Source organism: Hydra viridissima, unplaced genomic scaffold, assembly GCF_058129835.1.
Source record: "Hydra viridissima isolate aposymbiotic clone 2 unplaced genomic scaffold, HvirCarnegie_v1 scaffold_5, whole genome shotgun sequence".
Taxonomy (NCBI): Eukaryota; Metazoa; Cnidaria; class Hydrozoa; order Anthoathecata; family Hydridae; genus Hydra; species Hydra viridissima.
Genome location: NW_028324304.1, coordinates 16,345,753 through 16,363,304, shown reverse-complemented (window position 1 = coordinate 16,363,304; position 17,552 = coordinate 16,345,753). Strand labels below are relative to the sequence as shown.

General features: G+C 29.9%; 2 protein-coding genes and 1 pseudogene across 2 annotated transcripts; 2 read left to right on the top strand and 1 right to left on the bottom strand.

The window, feature by feature from the left end:
• The first annotated feature begins 1,454 nt into the window (after nt 1-1,454).
• LOC149888962 (uncharacterized) lies at nt 1,455-3,322 on the top strand (annotated as a pseudogene).
• A 3,651-nt stretch (nt 3,323-6,973) lies between these two features.
• LOC149888961 (uncharacterized) lies at nt 6,974-12,144 on the top strand. The gene is made up of 4 exons (XM_090089146.1): nt 6,974-7,007; nt 9,687-9,750; nt 9,897-10,076; nt 10,473-12,144. Exons 1-4 carry the CDS (start codon nt 6,974-6,976, stop codon nt 10,690-10,692), a joined length of 498 nt encoding a protein of 165 aa, XP_089945272.1. The 3' UTR covers nt 10,693-12,144.
• Nucleotides 12,145-15,030: 2,886 nt separating this feature from the next.
• LOC145189241 (general transcription factor II-I repeat domain-containing protein 2A-like) lies at nt 15,031-16,830 on the bottom strand. Its single transcript, XM_090089145.1, has 3 exons — nt 16,482-16,830; nt 15,662-16,295; nt 15,031-15,439 (listed from the first exon to the last, which is right to left on the bottom strand). The coding sequence occupies exons 1-3, from the start codon at nt 16,828-16,830 to the stop codon at nt 15,031-15,033; spliced, it is 1,392 nt and encodes a 463-aa protein (XP_089945271.1).
• Nucleotides 16,831-17,552: the final 722 nt, after the last annotated feature.

Genomic DNA, 17,552 nt, shown 5'->3' with positions numbered 1-17,552 from the left:
GCTGCATTTACATCACTGGCTAGTATTGCAGATACGTATCCTGCTAATATCTTATACTTGGCCGCCAAACCTGGTTTCACTGATGCTATTGGATAAAAATCTGATTTAAATCCATTATCGTTGTTTATATAAGTATCTGCATGTTTGCAGTAAGAAGTCACTAAAGGAAAGATTCCGTTCGCCTCTATTAACAAATCTCCGGACGCCAACACTTCCAACACTTCTAAAATGGGAATTCTGTAGTGTAAAGCTATCTTACGTAATCCTGCTAACAGTTGTAGGCCTGCAGATTCCCCGATCATCAAAAAAGACAAATACACAGGGTCACCCCTCTCAAGCTTCTCTGAGAATGCATATATCTGGAACATAATAAACAATTCCCGAATAGAGTCACTAGAGAGGAAGCGTTCTTTGTTGAGATTCAAACCTCTTTTGATCTTCAAGCTATACTTATTAGCCAACACGTCATTGATTTTTATCAATGCATTTTCTGCATTGGTCTCATTCTTCATAACTTTCCTTATAGTATAACCAACATAATACCAGATTCCTGCGACTATTTCTTCAGGTGTAATCATCTTTTTTTTGGACTCGAACGGTGAGTTAACCATCATCGGTACTGTGATTTTAGGAAAACCAGCAATTCCCAATACTCTCTTGTTTGACAAAGGTAATACAGATAAAGCAGCTATTATGGTCTCTTCACGTGAGTCTCTTGCCTCCGAAAACAACCATTGTGATAATATATCTAGAGAGCGAGTTACATATTCGGTAAAGGCAGGATTGGGAATTCTATCTCCGGCTCTTATCACATCGTTGGCTTGTTCTTCAGTTGCTACGATTTCGATCAGGGGAATATCGAATTTCACCCTCATTTTTTCATAAATTTGAATTAATTCAGCTTTGGGCGTTACTTCTAATGAATCTTTAAAAAGTATTTTAGGTACTTTTAATTTCTCCAAATTGACACTGTTATTAGTCATAACTATAATAGATTTGGTAAATTCCCTTAATCAGATAATGCTCGTGCTTGAGAAAATGCGCGTTCATACAACATCTAATATATAATTAGACGATAATTCGTCTGACTTTTTTTTCCCGTGAACTTTAGTAAGTCAGACGAGAAAACTTTGGTTATTTAAAAAAATGAATAATAGCGAAATATAATTACGTTTCGTAGGTTTAAGGACGGGGGTAATATGCCATTGCTGAGAGCTCTTAAAGCTTCTTTTTGGTAATCCTTCAAAGATTTAATAAAAAATAAATCACAAACTATTTTAAAAGCATACTCTAAATTATCCTTTTTATTTGTCATATTGCTTCTGAATAGCACTGATGATTTAATTAACTAAATTTTGGTGCAACCTTTATTTATCGAATTATCGTCTAATATGTAATAAATACTCTTTATTTTCGACTAAAGAATATATCCACCGCTCCTACCTCGTCATTAATTTATTCTAATTATACGGAACTAAACTATACCGCCATTATGGAGGACAAACAAGCGTAAACAAATAGATCGGCAATGTCAACAGAAAGCGAATACTTGTCTAAGCTTGATTCTAATGCAAAGCAAAGATATTTGGAAAAAAATAAGCTTTATAAACCACGTTGACCCATGTTTTCTTAAAGATACTGATTTCTCCGATAATATAGACAGTTATCCAAATGTTACATATCCGGATATTGAGAACTATTTTTTATTTGCTCCAAATCCTCTTACTAAGGATCAATTGAAAGCATACAAAGCTTGATTTATTGATTCTGAAATAATTTCACACCAACGTTGATAACCCAACCTGATACAAATTGATTCTTATAATCAATTTGTATCAGGTTGGGTTATCAACGTTGGTGTAAAGCTATTTCAGAAATATGTTCTTATTCATGGCAGAGTGGGTTATTTAATTTTTAGTTCAATATTTAGTTCAATAATTTTAGTTTAAATAGAAATAGCTTTCCTTTTTTAATTTCTTTTTTAACCAATACTTTAGGTGAAACATTCTCAAAAAATGAATGATGTACCATTACATTCATGGATTATTTCGGAGAAGTCAGGAATTATAGTTTGTGATCATTGCAATTGCATGGCTGGTATTGGAGAAAGCTGTTCACATGTTAGTGCGGTACTTTTTCATATTGAGTGTGCAGTTAACATTAAAAGTTCAAAAACATGCACTGAAGAAAAAGCTTATGGGTTACTACCAAGCTCTAAAAAGATTGAAAGAATTCAAACATGTTTTAGATAATGATTTCACCTCAGCCAAATCTTTGCAACGTAATTTAGATAATAAAGTTCATGGCGTAATCAAAGAAAAAAAAAAAAAAACTCATAGAAAAAATGTTTCTATTCTAACAAAAGAGGAAACTGATAAATTATTTTTAGACCTGAGTCAATGTGGAACAAAACCAGCTATTCTTTCAATTATTCTTGGGTTTACCAAATCTTATGAACCATCAATAATAACAGAAAAATATCCTGAATGATTGTCAGATCTTTACCAGAAAAATATATTTTTAAACTTTGAACAAATCCTAGCTGCTTGTAAAAAAAAAAAGAATTACAATAACGATTGAGCAAAGTAAAAATGTTGAAAGTACAATGCGACTTCAAGCAAAAAGTATGAGCTGGTTTTACTTTTAGGCAGGTCGTATAACTGCTTCAAATTTTGGAAGTGTATGCTGTGCAAGCATCACCCAACCACTAATCAGTTTGATTATGCAAATATGTTACCCCATTCAAGCACGTATTTGCACAGCAGCAACAAAATAGGGAAATGACCATGAAGAAAAAAGCATTGATTTTGTATTCCACAACTATGGAAAAGAAACACTCTAAATTTTCAACAAAAAATTGTGGGTTTTTTATTTCAGTTCTTCAACCCTTACTTGGTGCATCGCCAGATGCAGTTATTAATTGTAATTGTTGTGGAAATGGTTGTCTGCAGATAAAGTGTCCATATAGTGTGAGAGATAAATACATTAGTGAATTATTAAATTCTAAAAATTCTTCTCTAGAAAATAATGAAGTTTCTATAGCTCTCAAAAATCACATAAATATTACTATCAGGTTCAGTGTCAGTTATATGCTTCATCAAGTAGCTACTGTGATTTTTTTATTTGGATATCAAAAGATTCGTATTGCGAAAGAATTCTTCCGGATTTGGAAATTATGGACAGAAATATAATAAGATGTAATTAATTTTTTGAAGAATGTATTTTACCTGAACTAATTGACATACATACAGCCATAGAAATCATTTTATGAAAGAAATACCGGATAAAAATAAATTAATAATATAATATATTTTTTGAAAAAGCTAAGAATATAATAATTAGTATATTAGTTCCGCTAACTTAGTTGTCCTCCATAATGGCAGAATTGAAATCAAAACAATTCTTAATTATTTCGTGACGTCGAGCTAGATACGGTGGATAATACAAGAAAAGGATTTGCCATGAGACACGGAGGAGCAATGATATATATTAACTAGATGTCTAACTTCCGAAAAAAAGTGAAGCAAATTTTTTTTGCCACCAGCATATGATTGGATAATAACTTGTTTTGCCACCAGCATCTGATTGGTTAACAGATATTACGGAAAAACGAATAGCAAAAATAAAACAAAACATCGCTAGAAATTTTTCTTCTTTGCTGAGGCTACCGGTTTTACAACCTCCAAAAATTTGCTTCACATTTTCTTACGGAATTTAGGTGAAGTTAGAAATCTAGTTAATATATATCATTGCGGAGGAGCGCCGTGGCGGGAAAAACTCAATCATACCCACTGATCTCTATAATAAATTGATAGCGCATCTCTAATATCAAAATTGACGCCAAAATGGCCATATTGGAAAGTCCCAGACAATGATATCGATGGCTCCGCGCAAAATCGGACTATCTGCAATCTCCGCCAAAAACAAAATTGGCATATCTGCAATCTCCGCGTAAAACAAAATTGGACTATCTGCATTTTCCGCCAGCTTTATTTTTGAACTATCTGCATTCTCCGGGCGTTCAAAGTTTTTATTGCATGAAATTATGCGCCTTGTCAAAATGTGATTTCACTACAAATGGCAGATCTCATGAAATAAGTTGTTAATAAGAAGACAGTAATTGCATTATTTTCCATCTATTCCTGAGATATAAATCTGTTTAAGTTTTAACACAAAGTTTCACTTGCCACATTTGATTTTGTTTAGAAGTAATTATTTTAAATAGTTATATGACATATGGTATGTTAATGCAAATGAAAAATTTACAATATTTTTAGAACATCATTTTAGCGGCTAAAATAAGAACAGTCTGCATCTACTTTAATCTCAAGTCTGAACTTAGTAAGCGTATACACATCATGAATTGATCAAAGTGTAGCTGATCGCAAAACCAATTTTATGTATTCAAATTTAATTTGAAATTAAAATGCTGCTGGATTAAGAAAACGTTTTACAGTTTTACGAGGCTTATTCGAAACATTGTTTGGTGTTTTTCAAGTTTGTCTATTTTCAACAGAAAAAAAAAAAAGTAGTGTTACTGTGTTATCTATACTATATAGGTATACTATATAGCATATAGCAGTCAGTCATGTTTTGGTTAAATGTGAAAATAACAAGTTGGTTTGTTTAGCTTACAAAATTAATTAATTCAAGTGTATAATTGCTATCGTCAAATAAAATATGTTAGATCTTAAAAATATGTTAGGACTACAAAATTATAGATGTTTTTAGATAAGTTGTGTTTGTATGTTAAATTATAATTTCTAAAGTTAAAAGTTACCTAAATGTGACTATAATTTAAATTCAAGTAATTAATATTGTCTATTACAAATGTGATAATTTATTATATTGGGTATACTGTAAAAGTAATAAAAGCCTGATATTAAGATCAATGTGCAAGTTAAGGATATGTTTATTTAAAACAGCAGTTCTTTGTTATTTTGTAATTATTCTTTTGTAGAAAAAATACAGCTATTTTTGATTGTATCATAGTTATTACTATCATAGTAAAAAAATTACAACCCTTTTTTATATATCATTACATCCCAAAGTCTTGGATATAAAAAAATTATCAAATATAATTGGACCAAAATTGTTTGATCATCACTGCAGTTGAGGTGACATCTGATTAAACCAATGTTTAATGGTTTAGAGCTCAAATCCAACTGAACCTTAGGCTCAGTTTGATTTTGATCCTAATTATTGATAAACCAAGTTTAAGAAAAGTTGGAAACCAAAATGTTTAATACTCATGCATGAGTTTTTAACTAGTGTGTGTTCAGTTAAGTGGCATATCCAAAAAAGAATGGTTTTAAGTAGACAACAAAGAAAACTCCACATAGTTTGATTGCTTAATGAACAAAAATAGGTTAATAACAATAATTTTGTTAGTTACGATCTAGGTTACAATATATATATATATATATATATATATATTTATAAATGCGTGTGTGTATATATATGTGTATATATAAATATATGTATGTATATATATATATATATATATACATATATTTATATATACACGTATAGTATATATATATACACGTATAGTATATATATACATACATATATTTATATATACACAAAATTTTTGTGATATGTGTATATATATATATATATATATATATATATATATATATATATATATATATATATATATATATATATATATATATATATATATATATATATTTTAAATGACGACATCTTGTATGAGAGTTGAATAAATTTAATATATGAACTTCAATAAATACGAATTCTCTCAATACTAATTTTTTATTTTATCTAAGAAATTTTCGCTAGATTATTGATACTAGCATCTTCAGCTTTAATTACAAATATTATTAAATTAAATTACAAACAAACATTAACGGTAATGTCACTTTTTAATGGCTTCTTTAAACTTCGCTTTAGTTGGGCTTCTTTAATATTTCGTAGGTATAAAAAGTATGGTGTCCAGAATTGCGTTTTTACATATTGACCGTCATCTAAATTCATACCTCCATTTTTAGGTCCGCATTTGTTGAACTGAATTTCGATTGCCTCTCGAACTTTTCTTTCAAATTTTTTGGGTTCTACTTTTAGCGTCTTTACTTGATCCCATTTTATATTACGTGAACATTTAATTTTATGATGGCCAATTGCATATTGTTCTAATTTTTCTTCAAAAACATTTTTTTGGTGTTGTTTTGTTCTTGTTGCTATTTTCATTTTTGTTTCACCGATGTATTTTTGTTTACACTCGCATTCTATTAGGTATACTCCGGGATGGCTATTTGATGGTAATTTTGTTTTGTTGCGCGAAGTTAGTAAAGATTTAAGATTTGCACTGGATTTAAAGACTGCCCTGTAACCTGCTTTCCTAAAGATTTTTCGAAGTTTTGGCGATAATACTGGGATCCACGGTAGTGATATAGTTGGCATAGTTGCTTTGTTGTTAGATAAAACTATTTCATTATTTGAGTGTCGTTTTTTTATAACAATATTTGCAAGGTCTTGTAATTTCTTCTTTTCGTATCCATTTTCAGCAAACACATTTATTAGGAAATCGATTTCTTTATTTGAAAATTTTTCAGAGCAAATTGATAAAGCTCTATGAATAAATCCTTTAAATATTCCTTCCAAGATTTTTGGATCGTGGTTTGAATTGGGCTTAACCTGAATATTTGTTATTGCTTTTTTTCGATGTATGTTAAAATCATATTTACCTTTTTGATTATTCGTTATTTGGATGTCTAAAAAATTTAATCTTTTATTTTCATCTTCCAATTCAATTGTGTATTTGATGGCATGATGTTGACTGTTTAATATTTGTTGAAAACGGATGGCATTATCTTTATTTGTAAATCTTGCGTGGCTATCATCTACGTACCTGAAAAACGATTTTATTTCTAACGGTGGATTAGAATGAAGCGCAATATTGATTGGTTTATTTTCAAAAAATTGCAGGAAACCTTCCGCAAGTACTACCATGAGTGAAAGTCCTATTGGACCTGAATCTACAAGTTCATGAATTTCTTCATTCCATAAAAAATAACATTTATATAAACACAGTTTTATTAGTGATTTTATTTCTGAAACGCTTAGTTTTGTTAGTTTATTTAAATTTGAGAAGTGCTCTAACATATCAAGAAGAATTTTTGTAGCCTCTCCCAGAGGAATTGATGGATATAAATTGACAACGTCATAAGATACTTGTATTTCATCATTTGATATATTCCAAAGTTTAGCTGTTTTTACAAAAGTTGACGAATTTTTTAACTTTGTTATGTTTTTATCTAAGATTGGTAAAAATATATTTACTAGATATTGTGATATTCCATAACTTGGTGTCCCGATGGTTGAAACTACTAATCGCATAGGGTATGATTTTTCCGGTTTGTGCGCTTTAATTACACCATACATACGTGGCGGTACTGGGTCGCTTGGGTAAAGACTTTCATATTCTTTTTTGGTAAATCGCCCTTTTTTATTCAATTTTGATAGGTAAGTTCTAATTTTAGTAGCAAATGAAATGGTAGGGTCCTCTTTAATTATCTTTGATAAATTAGCAAAAATACTTATTTAAATTTTTCTTTGACAGCTTGTTTTACCATCAGTAGGTTCATCAGGAAGTCTGATGAACCTAGTGATGGTGAAAGATAAGTTTATAAATATATAAGGTTAATATATAACATGTTAACTAATGATTAATTTGTTAACCTTCCTGATTACTTATTGATGGTGAAACAAGTTGTGGAAGAAAAAATTAGATAAGTGTTTTTACTAATTTATTACTGCTCTGCTCTTTAAGACCATTGAGCACTCTATTTATAGAATACACTAACATAGTTTATTTATATATATATATATATATATATATATATATATATATATATATATATATATATATATATATATATATATATATATATATATATATATATACACACAGGGTGTCTGCCAATATTATAAGTTGGATTTCCCTAGCTTTTCCCTGATATTTACCTATTTCTCGTTTAGAAAAATGCTCTTCAACTGCAAAAATATAAACAATAATACAACCCACATTAAATATATCAAGAGAAGTTCATAAAACTATCTGCCAAATAAACTTTTAGATTACGTGAACTATATACAACTTATTTAAGTTATATAAGTTTGATAAAGACTCATCTTTCCTGATTTTTCTAAAATTTAACCTAATTTCTCTGATAATCCCCTGATTATTTTGAAGATATCCGAATTCCCTGGCATTTCCCTGATTTCGCAGACATCCTGTATATATTTATATGCAGATCTTGTGTATAAAAACCACTTAGCAACATTGCAACATAACATAACAAGAATTTAATTTGATCTAAACTTATTAGTCACAACAACAAGGCTAAATAAAATTGACAAAGTATGTATGATGAATTTAGCAATTAGTATGTAACATAACAATGTTTTGTTACATATGCTATATTATTATTAACAATAACATAAGTTATTTTTAACATATTTATCTTAACTAAAACTACTTGATTACTCACAAACTTAATCAAGTTATGATCAAGGTTTTGTGTTTAAATAATCGCTATTAATAAATGTTTAAATAATCGCCATTATTTAAAAAATTGTAGAATTTTATAAAAAACTTCAAATATTTAAAGAAACACCACCAAAAATTTATGCACCCGAAAAACGCAGATAGTCCAAAAATGTATCTGGCAAAAATGCAGATAGTCCAATTTTGTTTTACGCGGAGATTGCAGATATGCCAATTTTGTTTTTGGCGGAGATTGCAGATATGCCAAATTTGTTTTCCGCGGAGATTGCAGATAGTCCGATTTTGCGCGGAGCCATCGATATATTAAAAATAACTAGATGTCTAACTTCCGCGTATTTTTTGAAGCAAAAATCGGCCATTATGGGGGGTAAATTTAACAAATCAAAAGCTTCGTATTTGTTTTGTTTTGATAAATAGCGTAAAGACTTTGCCCCCCATAATGGCCGATTTTTGCTTCACTTTTTCTTATGCCGATTTACGGCAGTTAGACATCTAGTTATTCTTAATATATCATTGGTACCAGACGCTGAAATCTGATACTGTGTATTCAAAGCCATAAGCCGAAAAACAGAACTTAAAGCTAACGGGAATTAAATTTTTGGGGCTTTCCAATATGGCGATTTTGGCGTAAAAAAATTAGAAGTTTTGCTCGGAGTTGCGCTATCCAGTTATTTTGGAGATCAGTGACCAAACCCACTGATCTCTATAATAACTGGATAGCGCAACTCCGAGCAAAACTTCTTATTTTTTGACGCCAAAATCGCCATATTGGAAAGCCCCAAAAATTTTAATCCCGTAAGCTTTAAGTTCTATTTTTCGGCTTATCGCTTTATCGCTTTATCGCACATATCAGATTTCATTGTTCTGGGGCTTTCCAATATGGCGATTTTGGCGTGAATTTTGATATTAGAGATGCGCTATCCAGTTATTATAGAGATCAGTGGACCAAACCAGATTTCACAGCGTCGCACTATGAATCAAAATTGCGAAAAAGTGGCCAAATCTTTTTTTCGATTTTTTTTTTAACAAAAAGTGAACTTTGTGCAATCTTTTTACTTTAAACAGATGTTAACTGTATTTAAACTCAACGCAGAGTCATTTTCTGTAAAGAAAATTTATAGCTTTATTTTCATAAAATATTTATTGCAAATAGTGCATCTAGAAGATTATACAGGTGTTTTTTCTTTGTTGTTGATTAAGTTTGAAAAGATTAGAACGTATAAACATAATTCAAGAAGTTGGTGTTAATTATGCGAATTTGCAAGCCGTTTTAGAAACTGAAGCAAAAAATAAATTGCTAACCAATGAAGAACTGTCTGATGTAGAACTCTCATAAAAAATTAGACTTTATTTATAAATTTAGGGTTAAATATACAAAGCATAATCGTATTTTTAAAAGATTAATTAAACAAGAAGTGCCCTGGTTAGAGGCTGAGTTGTTTCAGAATCAAAATACTAAACTTGATTCAACTTTAAAAACTGGACGACCAGAAAAAGAATGGTCAGAGTATTCATTAAGAACAAAAAGGAGGAATCTTTCAAGGTTGTTTCTAGTTTAAAATTATTATTTTTGTTTTTAAAACCCACTGATTAAAAACATAAGTTTTAATAAAAATATATATATAACAGGGCAGGTGAGACACCTTAGTTGTGGTGGAGCAGGAAAACTCTTACATACAATAAGAGGTAAGAGGAGCTCTTAAACCTTGGATAGTAATCCTCCTAGTGATGGTGTCACAATAAAAATACTCAATCCTGTTCTAAAAGTCTGTTTTTCATTATAATAAAGTAAAGAGGTCATCAAACACAGTTTTTTGTGATTGAAAAATATACACCCACAGTTCCACACTTGTGTGGTCAAGGCAGTTTTCCATAGTATCAATTTTTTACATTATCATGATGGAAATAGTTTATCAAATAATGTTTATTTTTATTTTAGTTTGGCTAAAACTTATACAACTGAAGAATTAGCAGAAGCTGCTGTTGTACGTGCAAAATCAAGTCCTGGAAAATCCGATTTGGGAAAGAATATTAAAATGTTTTCTAAAGATCTACCAGGCCAAACTTACAAATCTGACAATTATCAGCCAGCTATGATGTCTGCAGATCAAGCTTTATCACTTAAAATTCAATGTGATTTGAGTGATTTACAATACTAGATTATTCGAAACTCATCTCTGGTGCAAAATGCTGACATTTATCCCCCATTAAAAGCAATCCTAAAATCAAAAGCGGATTGTTATCCAGAGGGTTTGCATATTACAGAAATGTCTGCAAAGTGTAGTTTGCAGAACATGGTTAACCATACCTTGCTTTGAATTTTAAAGCTAAATTCTGAGCAGCTTCAAAATTTAGATGAAACAGTTACACATGGAGTATTCAATTTGAAATGTGGCATGGATGATGCATCTTCACAAAGTATTTATAATCAAAGGTTTGATGATACTGATCTTACTACTGGAGTGCAGAATGAACAGTCAGTATTTCAAACTCCAATAGTTCCTTTGAAATTAAAAATTGGGGGTTCAAACATTTGGAATAATCATAAACCATCCAGCCCTCCTTTTTGTAGATCTCTTGAACTACAATACCTAAAAGAAACAAATGAACTCGTTGCAGCAGAAGAAATAAATCTTAGAAAACAAATCAAAAATCTGCAAGACTATATTTTAGATCTAGATCTTCTCAGTAATAAAAAGCACTGTTCCATAAAAATTAAAATTGTTGTTGACTTGACTATGTTGAATGGCAAGTCGGTAAATGCTATCATGTTTTCGAATTCATCACAATTGTGCAATGTTTGTTTTGCAAAACCGAGTGAGATGAACAATCTAGTAAAAATCAGAATGCTTACTCCAAATAAAAAATCTCTTACTATGGGACTATTTACTTTACATTGTTGGATTAGACTTTTCTATTATGTGCTACACTTAGGATGTAAAATGAAAATTAAAAAATATCAGGCAAGATCAAAAGAACATAAGCTTTCTGTTATTGAGCAAAAAAATGAAATTCAGAATAGGCTTAGAACAAGCTCACCCTCGTTGTGGATATGCCAAAGCATGGCTATGGTTCCTCAAACCACAGGTAACACCCAGGAGAGCATTTGACAATGCAGATACTTTTGCAGACATTACAGGAGTTGATGTTAAAATAATTGTTAGATTGAGAAATATAATGAAAGCTGTGTGCAGTGGATACCACCTTGATTTGGGGGCCTTCAAAAAATACGGTTTAGCTACTTCTGAAATAACAATTGAAAAATATAACTGGTGCATAATGCCACCTACAGTACACAAGCTATTAGAGCATGGTTATCAAATTTCTTATTGCTTTGAACTCCCAATAGGTATATATTCAGAAGAAGCACAGGAAGCACAAAATAAATGCATTCGAAATGCAAGACTAAACCATACATGTAAAGTTTTAAGAAAAAATGCAATGGAAAACCAATATCATTATCTGCTGTTACGTAGTGATTTAATAGTATCATCATTCATCTTCAAAAAAAACTAAATCTATTGGTGCTGTTAACTTAGATTCTGAAGCTTTAAATCTTTTGCTTGATGAACAAATATTTTTTAAATAATAATTTTTGCTATATTACTAAATGTTCCAAATATTAGTTTATACATACATACATATATATATATATATATATATATATATATATATATATATATATATATATATATATATATATATATATATATATATATATATATATATATATATATGTATATGTATATATATTTGAGATCTTTTAAAGATATATATACTTATATATATAAACTTTAAAAGATTTCAAGTTATAAAAATGCTGAAATGAAGTCTTGCATTTGTTGTTCTCACCCCTTCCCCCTTCCCCCTTCCCCCCTTCCCCCCTTCCCCCCTTCCCCCCTTCCCCCTTCCCCCGGGCTTTTTCTAATGTTTTTTTCTGAAACAATTGACATAAAACTAAAATGGAGATAATTTGAGCAGCTAAAAAATTATTTGTTTTATGCCCAATACATTCATAATAATGTGATAGAAATTTAGGAGGAGTGAAAAGTGGACATTTTAACCTTTATCACATTTTTGTAACCGTGAAAAAACATATTTTAAAAATTTTACTCCTTTCTTCAAAAACCCAAAATCGAAAGCTAAAAAATCGAGTTATTACTTCTTTTTTAAAACTACAATAACAATAATATAAGAAAATGAAATTTAAAAAAAGTTTACAAATGTATGATAATATAGAAATTCTCTTATTTAAAAAAAAATACAAAAATTCGTGAATTATTCTGGGAATTTTTATTTTATTTTTTAAGCGCGATAAACCACTCCCAAAACATATAAAGGGCGTATTAAAAATGCTGTAAAATATTTTTTCAGCAATTAGGTTAATATTCTTTCTAAATTATAAAAAAGATATATATATTGGAATACTTTTGAAAAACGACTTTTGACCACATTTTTGTGATTTGGATTCATAGTGCGTCGCACAGTGACTCAGGATGATCAAAAAACGGCAAAAGCTCGATAAATTAGATAAAAATTGTAAACAAATATGTGAAAATGATAGTTTTTTGGGTATCAAAGAATTCAAATTTGTTAATAAAATTTTAACGCGTTTATTGCGTGCTTACGTGCTCATAAGGTTTGGGTGTACGCATAAAGAATAATTTTAATTAAAATTTTAGAATTTTTTAGCCAATACATAACATCTTAATACATTACTATACTTGATACTTGCAAGCTTCTGGCAGAACTACCATCATTTATTTCAGCTGCTACAATCGGTATTGTTATACCAATGGTAACAACCCAGTAAACACAGTAACGTTCAAAAAACGTTTTTAACACGTGTATTGGACACGTTTATTTTCGGAGCTTTTTCTATCCAAAGGAAACGGTGATGGGACGGTTTTTAATAAACATTTAAAAAACGGTTTTTGGACGTTTATTGGAAACGTTTATTTTAGGAGCTTTTTCCGCCCAAATGTAATGGTTTAACACTATTTTCAAACGTAACCTAATTAATTTCAATGTGTAAAAGCATTAATTTCAAACGTAAGATTAATTACCTAAAGGTTTAAGCTTATTTACTTTCGTAATTAAAACATCAGTTTTATTTACAAAAATATATAAATATAATTTAAAAAAGCATAAGCTTATCATTATAATGATAATAGCATTATAAAGGCACTTAATTGAAAACAACACAACAATAGCTTAAAATAGATACTAAATGTTAAAGAAGTTTGCAACAACTTCAATTAGCCAAATTTACGTCAGAGGCCTGGGTCTATTTGTAGGGAAAAAAATAAAAATGGTAGCTTTGTTTAAACTTTTTAGCGCATTTTAAAGCTGTTTTGTTTGTGTTTTTTATTCAGAAAAAAAAGTTTAAATTAATAGCTTTAGCTATCCTAGATTTTAAAATGGTGAAATGGACATGTGCTTCTTCTATGTTAGCACACATTGCAAACTTGACAATGCTTTCCATAGGACCAAAAGAATAGTATTAAAAAAAAATGCTTTCATTATATTGTTTAGTTTTTTTCTCCTAAAACTCATAGTTGAATACTTTGAGAGGTGTTAATATTGAAACTGTTGAAATTAAAATAGATTCCCGACAAAAAATAATTCCTAAGATACTTAGTTAATAATGTTCAGCAACTTTAAATATTATTATAAAACACTAAAATCAAATTCATTAACAAAACTAATAATAGGTGCTTTCTTAGCGATTGCTTTTATAACTGTTCGCAATGGTTTCAGAGTAAAATAATCTGGAATTTGACCAATAATAGCTTTTGAAAAATTATTCAACTCTTTGATTTCCATATGATCCCATTTTAATATCCTATCATTGTGGTAGATAGAATCTATGACCTCTTTGATAATTTGCATTACTGTGTAATTACGACAAACTAGAAAAAAATTTAAGGAATCTGTTTCAGGGTGATACGACTGTAAAACGCAATATTTTGCATCTGTGCATAGCATTTGAAGTTGACATCCCTAGTTGACTGATCTTACAGATCCTACAAGAATCCTATGGGTTGAGTTGCACAAGTCCCTGCAAGACCTATAAACATCATTTTGAAGGATCTTGTAGGATTTAAAGGAATTCTTACAGGATAAGGTAAGATCCAAAAGAATATTTTAAAAGATCTTAAAGGATCAAAATAGGATTCTTATAGGATGCTGTAGGCTATTTAATTTTAGATTCGTAATAGGTAAGTTTAAGTTGGAATTGATATTTTCTTATTGAAATAAAATTTCATTCTGTGTAAAATAAATTTTGCACATATTAAAAACTAAATAAATAGTATAGCACAGGGATGTCCAACCTTTTTACAGTAAGGACTATTAATTCGTTTCAAAATCAACTTGAGGGCCACAAACATAAAATACCCAAAATAAAAATTATTAAATTTTAAGTTTTTATTTAAATTTAAATAAACAGTTACACTCATAGTTAAGGTTCAAAGTGAAGTTATACAAAAGTTCGATCAATGTGGAACTTGACACTGTTTTTTTTTGCATAAATGATCTATGTCTGCTTTTATATTTGATGATGCAATTTGAAGGGTATTAGTAAGGTGTTCATCTGTCAATCTATTTCTCTGTTCTGTTTTTACATGCTTCATTTTTGAGAATAACTGTTCGCAGTTGTATGTGCTTCCAAAAAGTGAAAAATATTTAATAGCATGTCTGCACAAATGAGGAAAAACTTCAATGCTCATGTATTTTTTATAAAATTCTAACAATTCTACTTCTTTGTAGGCTTCTTTAAGATCTTTATTGTTTTGCAATTCTATTAATTCCATTTGAAATTCATTTCTAACTGTCTCAGCTTTGATGGAAAATGGATGCGCAAATAAGTCTAACTCATTTTTTTCCTTTTTAAAGTCACAGAATCTGTGTCAAATTCATCAATTAATTTTAAAATAAGAGTACAATATCTTTCAGAGTCAATTGTATTAATATTTCTTTCTGATAATGCCTTGAAATGGACAAGTACTTTAGAACTTAATTGTTGTTTCAGAAGTTTTAATTTTAAAACAAATGTTTCTACATTTTCAAACAATTTACTAATAAGTTGATCTTTACCCTGCAACTTAAGATTTAATTCCATTTAACATCTGAGTCATGTCAATCAAAAATGCCAAATCATTCAGACAGTCAATATTTTCAAGCAAGCTTGTGTCTTTCCCTTTAATTTTTAGAAACAGCACTATTTCAGGTAATAGTATCCAAAATCTTTTCAGAGTAGCAGCTCGACTAAGCCATCTAACCTGGCTGAAATAAATTACATCTTCAGCCTCACTACCACAATCTTCAAGTAATTGTTTGAACTGTCTGTGATTAAGGCCATGACTTCTTATAAAGTTAACAGTATAAATAACAAGTTCCATAACATTCCTCATCTCCAATACTTTTGCACATAACTGCTCTTGGTGTATAATGCAGTGATATGAAATAATTTCATGATTAATGGATTTCTTAAGTAATGCAATAAATCCAATATTTTTTCCTGTTAGTGCACTTGCTCCATCTGTAGTGACACCACAGAGTTTCTTTTCTGGTAATTCAAATTTCACCAATGTTTTTTTCACATCAGGGAGAATATCTTCTCCTCTTGTTGTGTCCTTCATATGATTAATATCTAACAGTTCTTCAATCACTTCAAAGTTACTAGTTATACCTCTAATAAAAATGGCTAGCTGAGCAGTATCACCTCTGTCTGTTGATTCATCCAGTGCCAGACTATAGGCTTCACATTTATTTAATTTTTCTTTTAATGATAATTCAATATTTTTTGATAGATCTTCAACTCTTCTAGCAATAGTCTGGTGTGAGAGGCTAAGATCTTCAACAGTAGGTGTTTTTTCAGGACATATCTCTTTACAAAATATTTTTAAACAGTTTTTTAATAAATCTCCAGTACAAAAAGGTTTACCACTTTTTGCAATAGCTTCTGCCATTAAAAAACTTATTTTGGTAGCACTGTAAGAGCTAATCAATTTAGTTTTCATCACTGATTGTTGTGCAAGAAAAGTTTTCTTCAACAATTCAATCTTATCAGTTCGAAATTGGCCTTTAAATTCGTCATAACTTACAGCATGTTTTGTAGTGTAGTGCCTGTTCACATTATAACTTTTACACACGGCAATTTTCTCCAAACAAATTAGACATATAATAGAATTACTTTGTTCATGGACAAAATAGTCAGTTGTCCAAGAAGGATTAAATACACGACCCCCATGACCGCTTTCAGTATCACATCTACGTCTTTTAGCTGAAGCCATCTTTATTAAATATATAAAAATAATGTTTTTTCTTTAGCGCGCGTTTTATTATTTCAAATGCGGATTTATATAGTGAAAGTATAATCGAAATCGAATGTATAATTCGAATTATAAATATATAAATAATATGCTGTTGCTGTAGAACTTATTTTATTATTGTTATTTGAAATTTTTATTAAAATAAAAATTCAAAATTAATGGACCGTGATATGCGGGCCATGCCATAGGCTGATGAGGGCCACCTTCTGGCCCGCGGGCCACGCGTTGGACAACCCTGGTATAGCAGATATTTTTTTTTAGTACATGTACTAAACATGTACATGTACCAAACAAAATGTAAACGTTTTTATAGATTAAACAGGATATACCTTGTTATAACAAATGAAAATGACATTTTTATAACGAAATTGTTAAAAAAGCGCATTTCTTAATTTCTCCTTTAATTATCTGAGTATAAGATACCACGTTAAATATTTTTTATTTGACTCATATCAGGAGTGCTTGTACCATTTTTGACAACATCCCAAATTAATGAATAAATTACATTTCCATGTAGTCCTAGTAATGCCGGTTGTCGACTTGCAGTAATTTTAAACTTTCTGCACTCATGCCATTTATCGGTACCTTGCTCTACATCCATATAATTACTACCATAAGGCTTTGGTGAATTCAAAAAACTTAAATCTATCTTTATATTTTCAATATTACTTTTCAGCTGCTCA